The following is an 11,805-nucleotide window of genomic DNA, read 5'->3' as shown; positions in this document are numbered from 1 at the left end:
GTCTCGAACCCAGACTGTCATTTCTCCAGCTGACAAGCTCAGCATCTTAAACTGCTGAGCCACTATGCCCCTGGCTATCTACCTCTCTTTAAATTAGAGGTAGTTCTGGATTGACAACTGTTTGCTTAGCTACCCTGGCCCCCTTATAGCCACTTATGACCCAGTTTCAAAGTTATGATGCTGGCATTCCCCATGGTCATGTGACCATATTTTTGGGTGCTTGGCAACTGGCCCACATTTAGAGCTGTTTGCAGTGCCCTGGGGACATGTGACAATTTACATTTTTGTTGGAATTTCTGGCAAAAATCACCCTGTAGCAAATAATGGGTTCGCTTAACGATGTTGTGCTTAGTTGGGGGGGGGGAGGTTATAAAGTCAGGTCTAGTCATGTGGTGACCCATTTTACAACCATCATGTCTTATGAATATAATTTTGAGGGTCAAATATGGTCATAACTCAAGGACTACCTGTACCTCATTTAATAATTTTTCTTAAATATTTTCCAAGCAATAAAAATATAACTAAAAAAAATCTCTCATCAAGTTATAAAAGACCAAGGAAGTTCCAAAGTAACTCAAAACATCTAATCCTGGTACTATCCACAGGTAAAGAACTCCAGCAAATGATTCAATACAAAATGAACTACGAACGATATAGGCTGCCCTACCCACTTACTTTCTACTTTCACCTCTTCTTAACTGCTGAGTGTGTAAAAGTGAAACAGACAAGTAACCTATGTCTGCATTTTTCCTTTGTGGATATACAGGCTTCATTAGAGTTGTCTTCCATGAAATTTGATCCAGATTGAAGATTCAAAAGTGGGCATGTGGAAACAAAGGATGTATGCATGGATACAAGATACCCATACATACTCCTGGCCTGCATTCAACAAAATTTTATAAACCTTTTTTCCCTCTAGGATATTTTGGGCGAGGTGTGATGTGGAAATGTACTGTATATTGTTCTTCAGATTGTTAATATTCTTATATGTTACTTTTCTTAACTTTGGGAAACCACCCAGTCATTTTTGGAATTGGGCAACCTAGAAACTGGACACAAATAAGCAACACTGCATACTACACCTATGGTTAACCAAATCATGGTTTATACAAGCCAGTCTTCTGGGTTTGCATGACACACGGATCCATGAGCTGGCAACCATTTTACACAAAAGCAAATTGAGATGGGAGACAGCATTGTATTCTGCCCCTTAATATTTGGGGATGAGTATCAATAATCTTGGCCTATTTTCTCTTTTCGTTTTGTAGTTACATATATACTTAAGAGAAGACAAAGGGTAAATTATCTGGTTTGCAAGCCTCCAATATTTCTTTTGGCTAATTATTAAAGCACAAATGACTTTCTAGTGTAAAGGAGAAATGCTTAAAGGGAAAAAAAATAAGAGTGGATTCAAATAATTGAGAAGGGGCCTTTAAAGTCATTTGAACTTAATGTTTTGTTCTGTTCAGGTATTCAAACTGAAGCATCCTCAAGTCTTTGCTTCAACCTATCCATTGAAAAAGAAAATGTGGTATCCATCTAGCAAATTGGTTCCACTAACAAACTTGTTAAAAGTTAAAATCAGAATGTGCCTTAATCTATGGGAGGAAAACATTCCGGAGTGAGAATTATTTTATTTTTGTGTGTTGTCTTATAGTTCCATTTCACAACGGAGCGATTCTTTCTGCAGCCTTCTGAAGCCTTCCCCATCCTTGTGACTCCAAAGTTACCCACTCTGCCATCCCAGATTTTACCAGGCAGCAATGCCACGAGCCCGCTCTAGAGGGCATTCATACAAACCTGGCCCTCAAGAAAACTAGGAGCACTTTTGCTTCTCTTTCTCCAGTCTCCAAAAAGTTTCACGTCTCAGGTTAGCATCTCCCACTCTTCCGACTGTATTTTGTATGCCCTCCCCCCCGCCTCCCCCCCCCACCTTAAGCTGGTCTGCTTAAACTTGCGGCGCCCTCCTCAATTGCTACTTTGCAATAGAACAACTCGGTGCAAGAAAAAGGGAGCGAAGGAAGGTGAAGCGGGGACCCGAAAGTTGCTACTCTATAGACCAGCAACCCGGGGGGGGGGGGAAAGATGGTCCGGTTCTAAAACTAGTATGCAAGGCTGGATTTCTTTCCCCTCCTTACACCTCCTCCTTCCTCGTTTCGTGGCGTTCGTGCTAGATGCCGGTCTGTCCCTTTCCCCTGGCGGCTTACGAAGAGGCTAGGAGGCCGAGCCCACGGACTCACTTGCGGGATCTAGGATCCCGCGCCTTCGAAGCGGGGCTACTCATCGGACGGAGGAAAAAAAAAACTCCGCAGCCGGAGCCTCCCTCTCGTTAACAACCCTGCAGCCGTGCTCGGAGCACGGGATGAGTTTTTTGCCTTCTAGCCTTCCGATATCTCCGGCGCCTTGCAACGCCCTTTTTGTGCCGGCATCTCCCTTGGTTGCCCTTAAGGCAAAGTGGAAGCCTTTTCCCACGGAGTCCCGGACAAAAGGATCCTCTCAGTGTTTCCCAACCTTAGGAACTTGAAGATGCGTGGACTTCAACTCCCAGAATTCCCCAGCCAGCATAGCTGGCTGGGGAGTTCTGGGAGTTGAAGTCCACGCATCTTCAAGTTCCTAAGGTTGGGAAACGCTGCTCCAGTTATCCCGTACCAACACGGAGGCCGCCAAAACCGGGAGCTACCAGCGGTCTCGTGTGTGTGTGTGTGTGTGTGTGTGTTGTGTGCAGGGCTTTTTTTTTCTCATAGAACGCTCAGAACGGAGTTCCGGCACATTTTTTTGGATGGAACCTTGTAGGGTAGGCAAGGCGGGTTGTATGACATGTGTGAGTTCCGGCACCTTTTTCTTTTACAAAAAAAGCGCTGTGTTTAATTGTATTAATTATATAACTATGGGTAGATCTGCACCTTTTTGGGATGGAACCTTGTAGGGTAGGCAAGGCGGGTTGTATGACATGTGTGAGTTCCGGCACCTTTTTCTTTTACAAAAAAAGCGCTGTGTTTAATTGTATTAATTATATAACTATGGGTAGATCTGCACCTTTTTTGGATGAAACCTTGTAGGGTAGGCAAGGCGGGTTGTATGACATGTGTGAGTGCCGGCACCTTTTTCTTTTACAACCCAAAAAGCACTGGGTTTAATTGTATTGATTATATAACTATGGGTAGATCTGCACCTTTTTTGGATGGAATCTTGTAGGGTTGGCAAGGCGGGTTGTATGACATGTGTGAGTTCCGGCACCTTTTTCTTTTACAAAAAAAAAGCCCTGGTTGTGTGTATGCGTGTGGGGGGGTGGCACTCTCGGATCTCTCGTTCAGACCTGCTTCTTAACTCGAATGATCCGCTCAGCGCCAGAGGGGGGGGCGCGAGAGCGGGACTGGCTTTCCAACGAGGGACAGCCCCCTCCCCGCTGGGAGGGGAGGAAGGGAAACCTGCCGTCCCTACCTAAAAGGGCTGAAGGGGGGAAAGACGCGCCTCCCGCCTGGCTCGCTCGCTCGCTCGCTCGAGACACTGCAAAAGCGTCTTCCCCGGCTGGCGGGTTATGAATGGGTGCAGCGGAAGCACCGCCCCCTCCGGACGTGACGCCCAGCCAATCGGCCGGCGGGGCTGCGTGGATGGATGAGGTCAGCGCCGTGGTGTCGGGGAATGGAATGTTGCAAGTGTAACATTCGGAACCGGGGAACGTTCGGAGATCGAACGCGGCGATCGGGCGACGTCGCAAGAGGAGCAGGCGGCGTCCTCCTCCCCCTCCCTCCCTCCCTCCCTCCCTCGTTTCCCGGGCTTGCGTGGATCGCCGCTCGCTGAAATGAATGGCTGAGAGGGGCGGGGGCTAAAAGGAGGCGGCGGCGGCGGCGGAGGAGGAGGAGGCGGCAGGATCGGCAAGCCGCGGCGGCGAAGAAGGAAGAAGGAGGAGGATCTTTTCGTCGCTTCCATCCCCGGGGCCACATCCAAGGCAGCGAGATCGCTGGAAAGCGTGCGGAAGCCCCGCTCGTCAGCATGCCTTGCAGCCGGTGCTAAACACACCGAAAACAGAGAGAGAGAGAGAAATGCAGGGATTCGTAAGGTTACGGTGCTCGGGCCGGAAGATGTAATCCCGGCGGTGTTATCTCCAGCGAGCCCAGGCAAGCTGCTTCCAGATTATCGCTGCCGCTCGTGCTGACTTGTTCGGAAAAGCCGGGCGCCGGGCTAGCGGACTTGGCTTGGCTTGGCTTCCTCCTTCCTCGCTGTTGTTGTGCTTGTTTTGTTTTGTTCTCTTCCAAGGGATGTTTTGCCCGAGTTGAAGTTGCTCTTCCTGCTCTTAAACTCTCCGAGCCCCCCCTTGTGCGTTTGGTTGTCCTGTGTGTGTGTGTACGTACGGGTGTGCATGCTAGAGAGAGAGAGAGAAGAGGGCGGGACGGATTTCTCGGTCTGGCACCCGCAGATTGGAGAGCCGGAGCCCGGGACTCGGCGGCTTCTTTTTTAGGTTCAGAGCCGCCGCTGTCTTTTGTCTTCTCTTCCTCCTCTTTGCATTGCCAGCCAATTCCCCAGCCTCTTTTGGAAAGCCACGCTGGGCGGGCTCCGCTCTCTTTTTTTTTTGCCCCGGTTTTCTCGCCCTTGCCTTCTTTTTCTCCCTTCTTGCCTTTCCCGAACCCTTTTTTTTCCTTCCCGGCCTCGCTCCGTCCCTCTTCATTTCCAACCCCCCCCACCCCCCCGCAGCCTCCCTTTCCTCCTAAAGGCGAGCCAAAGATGAAAGACAAGAGGGGAGAAAGTTAACGAAATCGCCCACATGCGCTGCATCAGTCGGAGCCTTTGGGAAAGGAATCGAGAGAAGGTGGGAGAAGAGAGTTTAAAGTCTTGGCAGGCGGGAAAATGGCGGACTCGAGCTGAAAGTGTCAGTTGGCAAAGTTGGGCGAGCTTTGTGTTTATTGACGATCCTCTTGACCCAGATAGGACACATGCAGGCCAAAAAACGCTACTTCACCTTGCTCTCGGCTGGCACTTTCGTCGTCCTGCTCTTCTACTTCGGCGGCTTGCAGTTCAGAGCATCCAGAAGAAGCCAAAGCAGGCGAGAGGCGAGTAGCAGCAGCAGCAGCAGCAGCAAGAATGGCTTGCAACGCCACGAACACTACTGGCCCCGATTCCCAGACGCCCTGCGCCCTTTCCTGCCTTGGGATCAGCTGGAGAGCCAGGATTACAACCGGCACGCTTCCCCTCGCCAGAAGCGCGACGCCAATACCGGCGTCTACAAGGGCAAGAAGTGCCGCATGGAGTCCTGCTTCGACTTCGCCCTTTGCAAAAAAAACGGCTTCAAGGTCTACGTCTACCCCCAACAGAAAGGGGAGAAGATCGCCGAGAGCTACCAAAACATGCTGGCGGCCATCGAAGGCTCCCGCTTTTATACTTCGGACCCCAGCCAAGCTTGCCTCTTCGTCCTCAGCTTGGACACCTTAGACCGAGACCAGCTTTCTCCCCAGTACGTGCACAACCTGCGCTCCAAAGTGCAAAGCCTCCATCTGTGGAACAATGGGAGGAATCATTTAGTTTTTAACTTATATTCCGGCACCTGGCCTGACTACACTGAGGACGTGGGTTTCGACATTGGCCAGGCCATGTTGGCCAAAGCCAGCATCAGTACGGAAAACTTCCGGCCGAAGTTTGACGTCTCCATCCCTCTTTTTTCTAAGGATCACCCAAGGACAGGAGGAGAGAGAGGCTTCTTGAGGTTTAACACCATCCCCCCTCTGAGGAAGTATATGTTGGTATTCAAGGGGAAAAGGTACCTAACTGGGATAGGATCAGACACCAGGAATGCCTTATATCATGTCCATAATGGGGAAGATCTTCTCCTGTTGACTACCTGCAAGCATGGCAAAGATTGGCAGAAGCACAAGGATTCTCGGTGTGATAGGGACAACGCCGAGTATGAAAAGTAAGTGAAGGCACTTGGCCTCTCGCATTGCTTTCCTTCTCTTTCGCACACGTGGCTAGGGTAGCAGGGACAGATTAATAATGCCTTGCAAATGTTCCAGGCAATTCTCCATCTCGCTTCCTTCCTTGCTTCATTTTTGTCATTTTTTTTTAAAATGCTCCAGCTGAATCACAAGTCCTTCATAGTCCTGTTAGGTATGCAGTTATTTATTTATTTGACCTCCTTCCTGATTCTTGGTACAATTGTTCAATTGTGAGCTGAAAAAACAGGTGCAACATTGTAAGTTTGTGGCTTGGGGGGGTGTAGGTAAGCGGACGTGCTATTTTAGTTCATTGGCTACAGTACAGAACTGGGGTGGCTTCCATCAATTGGGGATTTCACCTGTGATATCTGATTTTTTTTTTAAGAGGCGGCCAAGGACACAGAGTCACTGTTGAGCAAAAGGTGTGCAGGATTGCGCTGTGAGTTTTCTTAAATGTTCAGGAATTCCTATTCATGCCTCAGACCAAGTGCACGCCCCATTAATTTCTTTTAAATAAAATGGCTCTGAATCACAGTGTAATCTGCTGCATCTTTTCTTGCTTTAACTGGAGTTGCTCATTCGGACTCTGTGTGTCTTATTGGCTATTTGGGTTGAAAAGCAGAGGCTCTTTTATACTTCCTCACTCATGAAACGCTTCCCGTCCATCTCAGAATTCAATGCTTTCTTTTTTCTTTTTTTACCCTGATGAATATGGCCTGAAGGACAATTCAGGGGATCTGCTAAAATGTGTGGTCATATATTTTGCAGAGGCAGTTATCTTGTCTCAGGTGTTCAGCACTTGGGGAAGTGGATCTGTTGATCTGTCCAAAAGATCACTGTCTTTCACTGTCTCATTTATTTTTCTTTCCTACAAAAGCTGTAACCTCAGTCAACATGAGGTGTGGAATTGCTCCAACCTCAAGCCCTTTACATATGTTTTTCCATGTTGATGGCTATTTCCAGTGAGATAAACATTTCCTGTGGTTTTTTCCATTCTATGTCTCTCTTATTTCCTTTTGAAATTAATTCTGCAGAGTTACTTTGGATAGCAGATAGATATTGTATGTTCTGTAGAATCCTCTATTTCCAAAGTATGTTAACCAGCTTTCTGACCTGCCCAGAGCTTGATCTTCAGACCTACACACTAGGCTGCTCTACAGTTTTAAAGCTAGCTAGGGTTACATCAAGAGGTGCTGCAAGAACAGGTCCGTGTGAACTCTCTTGACATCCCATAGTTGATTTTTTTGGCATTAACCTTGTGAACTCTCAAGCTTCCTCCTTCTGTTATATATTCAAGATGAACAGTATTTAATATTTATTTGTTATGTATATGTAGGGGTGTGGGTCTATACATATCTTATATATAGTATGTTTAGGTGTGTGTCATGTATGTGTTTCACTTTGAGAGCGGGCAACTAAATTTCATTTTTGATGTGTGCTGTTGTGCTCACATCAAAAAAATGACAATAAAGGTTGTCTTATCTTATGAACAGGATTGTGCGCTTATTTGCTATTCTCCTTTTTAAAAATAGCTCCTATGAGGGTTTCTTTAATCTGAAGATGCTGACACAACAGTTTTGCAAGGAGGGCCATGGAAGGGTTTTAGTGATAATGAATCTGTTTGAAACTAATTAGCTAGGTTTAAATGCTGATCACAGCTGTGTTTGCAGAGTTAAGATCCCTGTGTTAAAGAAACACACTACACAATGAGCAAATAGGGAAGATCAGTTATGTAAACACATATTGTTCTAAAGCAGTATACATCAAGACTTGCTTAGAGGTTCATTAGATCAGGACTATATTTCATATCAGAATTACCAAAATGTCTAAAAGTGAGATTGCAGTCCTTGCAAATGAGCTGACACTTGAAAATATTTATTAGATTTATATCCCAACTTTTCTCTGGGACTTCTGGGTAATAATGTATGACTGAGAGACAACAACTTGATCAAAGCCTTCCAGCAAGTTTCCAAAATTTAGAGAGAAATTTAAACCTGAGTCTCCCCTGTTTCTAATCAAACAATTTAGTATATCACAGTGGAGAGATGTTCCTGGTCAACTTCGCTTGCTGTCAAGAAAAAGCTGAGGAGGGTTAGATTTGGTTAATGCTTAGATGGGATAACTCCAGAGAAATCCATTTAGGTGGGAAATTTGACAAATCCTGAAAGAAGACACTGGTAGACCGTTTGTCCGTGTGTGCCTTCAGATTAGTCTTGACTTCAGGCGACTCCCTGGACAAGTCCACAATGTTTTGTAAGAAAATATTGATGGATTCAGGAAGTCACCAGCAGTTGGGTTGATCTACCTTCTTTTCTTTACTAGAAATACCTGAGTAATGGATTATCAGCTAAGTTCTTTCAGGATGGAAGACCCATGCTTTGTAGAGCTTTATCTTTTCAGCCAAGGGGAGTATTAAAAATCTGAGCATCTGTTGTGGCTGCTTTCACAAAATGGCTGCCTGCGGGGAGACCATCCACTCACAACGTGGTTCCAATAGGAGGTAAGGCCATGCAGGGATACCTCTTCCCTGAGAGGCCCATCATCAAAGATACTTTTTACTACCTGAGCTAGCCTATCTGTTTTTTTATGGACAATGTGGACACACTTGCACAGACAGCTTTGTCACCCAGCAGTTTTTCTGACAATTGTCTGTTGAGGCTATGTGAAGCCAGTTGTCCTTTCTGCAAACGAAGGTCATGAGGTGACCACTGCATTGCCTCACAATGGAGTATTTTTCTGTTTAACAGTAAACTAATGAAAGACTTTCTTGCACAAAACCTGCTCCCACGTTTGCCATATGGTCATATAGTGACAGTCTTGATGGCGTTGCATTGAATTGCAAGCAAAGTTTGGTTCTCATGCAGTAGTTCTAGATTCTCCAGTCGCTTACGTTCACCACACTTGCAGGCATGTTTACATAAAGAATGCGTGTGAAATCAGTTGATTTGGCTATATTTTGGGGTGCAGGATGAGGGAAATACCTGCAAGAGCTTACATCCTTTTCTTTTACTTCCTTTTCCCATCTTCTGTTGAAGCCTTTTTCCAGCCTTGACTATTTATGAACTCTGATCTGATAATTTCTTGAAGCATGACTTATTTCCAGAATCCTTTAGAAGCACATTGTATCTGTTTTTACGTACAAATGTGTTATTTATTAATATTTTTTTAATAGGGTGAAAAGTAAATGGAGTTATTTTAGAGAATATTTCAGTATGAACCATCCCGATTTGCACTGGATAGAAGTTTTTAATAGTTTATTTTTTAAAAAGCAGGCAAAATATGATCCGGTGCGCTAAATTTCCTCTTAATTGCTAATAGACATGTCAGCAGTGTGGGAGCCTCAATGGACAGGGGCAGTGTATATCTAATTACCTGAGGTGGAAGGTAAACACTGCCGCGTATTGCGATGCCAAAATAGCTGGCTACTGTTTGGATGTAGGATGTCCATTCCAGCAAGACATTTTTCATTTCTGGAACCAGACACAGCTTTGAAATGTCTTTTTTGTTGTTGTTGAGGTGCACATAAATAAATCAGGTACTTACTTGCCTCTCAGTTTCCTGTGATACTTGATCTTCACTTTCCTGAGTAATTAATCTTACCTTGATCTCTGTGCAAGACAGGAGCTCAAATATTTAGCAAGTAGTCTTCTGGTCTGGGAGCCTGGCAAAATCGGCCGGGGGGGGGGGGCAGGGGGGGTGGGAATGTAGATTCTCTTTCTTATTCTGTCTCTCTTTAAAAAACTTGCCTTCTGTTAGTCTGCAGCCTTATTTGTGCTTCTCTGAATTTAAACCTAAACAGATTTCTTTTTGAAGGGGCCTGCAAATTAGAGGAAGCAGAATCTGTTTCTCAATAACCTGGATGAAGTCAGAATGTTTAATTCTGAATTTTCTGTGAAATCTGTTTTACATATTCAGTTGGCAAAAAGGGACAAGAGGAACAACTAAGTTTAGCAAGTTAATTGCAATGAAATGTTGTCTAGAGAAAGTGCTGAGTGCCCCACATTTTTTCCTCCATCTGTTCCCCCCTACCCTACCCCTTCCTCTAATAAGCCCACTACCTCTTTTGCAGTGTGTTCAAGACGTGTTTTAGCTTAGTCTTTCCAGGTTTTATTTAAAAAAACCCATCTGCAGGAGCAAACTAATTAATTTTCCTTGAAGTTATACATCTTAGCAGATAAAGCTGATGCTGGCTGAAATAAATTAAGCTACTTTGATTAGGATACTTTGATTAGGATGCTTTTAACTCCTTTGAAATTTAACTGGGCTTTACATTACTTGTGAAATGTGACAGCACATAACCATCATTATGAATTAGTTTAATGGCAACTGGCTTTATTAATGGTCAAGAGGTCCTCAAGCTGAGCCCGTTGGACATCTTTGCAATTTTCATAGCAACAGTGTGGAAGCGATCTGCCATTGGCTTCCAACGTTTGCTTCCATTTTCCCACAGCCTAAAATTTTCTGCTAGTCTCTCTTTTCCTAAATGGGTCTCCCCCGATTAACTGAGAAATTAAGACAGAGTTGGTTAGATAATGCTACTTTTTGATAAAACTAAATCATGGGCTATGTAACCATGATTTACAGGCTGCAGCAAGATGAGTTTGCCCAACATGCTAATCAGTAAGATAGTGTTTATAAATCACATTTTTTACAGCAAGCTAAGCCAAAGCGCAGCAAAGCACTTTATAACTTATTGAAAGCGTGAGTCCAGAATTCTGTTTACTATTGAAACCTGGCTTTTTTGGTCATTTTCGGTCAAGATAAGTAAACTTTGTTGAGCTTGTCAAGCAATAGCAAACACAGATACATATTTTGATTTGAAGATTGCTAGGATGCCTTGTAAAACATTCCAGCTTAGCGAATGAAATGTATTAAGAGTCTTTCTCATTTGTGTGCTGTGGCCAGAGAATTTTTAGAATAGTTGGTCCCTCTAGGTAAGTAATGTTTCTACTATGAATCCTGGTATTTTTTTCTCTCTCTTAGGGATTGAACTAAGATAATAATTAAAGAGAAGCCTCTGCAGGTGTTGGTCATAGAATGGACTATCGACCCTCCCAAGAATAGAGTGAATATTTACTCAAAAAGTTAATATTTTGGCAGAAGTGATCAGCAGTGAAAGTCAGTGAAATATTCTATTTTTTTCCACCTTTTACCTGGAAGTAAGAAGTGGAAAGATCAGGAGTGAGAAGGTACTTGACCCTTTTATGCAATTTTTCTAAACTCATTTTCTTCTCCTAGAGGTGCTTTAAGACCTGAGCGCCACATGATGGGGTAAGCTTCCATTACTTGCTCCAGCTCCTGTACATCTAGCACAGGCATGTCAAACTCGCGACGTCATGTGACGTATCGGGAGTTTTGCCATTGCCGGCAATGGGGTGGGCACGGCTTTCACATGACACATCCGGCCCGCGGGCTGGCAGTTTGACATGCCTGATCTAGCAGTTTGAAAGCATGCACATGTGAATAGATAAATAGGTACTACTTCAGTGGGAAGGTAATATGACATGATATAGTGTCCACCTATTTTACAAAGCACCAGAAGGCAAAACAAGAAACAATGCATGAAAACTAATTAAGGAGGGAAGCAACCTAGAACTAAGAAATTTTCTAATAGAACAATTAATCAGTGAAACGACTTGCTTCCAGAAGTGGGTGCTCCATCACTGGAGGGTTATAAAAAGAGACTGGACAGCTACTTGTTTGGAATGGTATAGGGCAGGGGTGTCAACGCAACGTCATGTGACGTGTCACGATGTATCGTGACTTTTTTTCCATTGCTGGCAATGAGATGGGCGCGGTTTTGCTATGATGCAACTGGCCTGCGGGCCGGCAGTTTGACATCTCTGGTATAGGGTCTCCTGCTTGACCAGGATATTGG

The 11,805-nt window shown here is 44.8% G+C and overlaps 1 protein-coding gene across 1 annotated transcript in view; it reads left to right on the top strand.

Annotated features, from left to right (window-relative positions):
• Positions 1-3,950: 3,950 nt before the first annotated feature.
• EXT1 (exostosin glycosyltransferase 1) overlaps positions 3,951-11,805 on the top strand; it is a 303,105-nt gene continuing 295,250 nt past the window's right edge. The window contains exon 1 of the mRNA XM_081326143.1: positions 3,951-5,905. Coding sequence (XP_081182269.1) covers positions 4,932-5,905 — 974 coding nt within the window. The 5' untranslated portion in view covers positions 3,951-4,931. The remainder of the gene's footprint in view (positions 5,906-11,805) is intronic.

The sequence above is a fragment of the Vipera berus genome, assembly GCF_964194415.1.
Source record: "Vipera berus genome assembly, chromosome: 3".
In the NCBI taxonomy this organism is placed as follows: domain Eukaryota; kingdom Metazoa; phylum Chordata; class Lepidosauria; order Squamata; family Viperidae; genus Vipera; species Vipera berus.
This window is presented reverse-complemented; position numbering and strand designations above follow the sequence as displayed.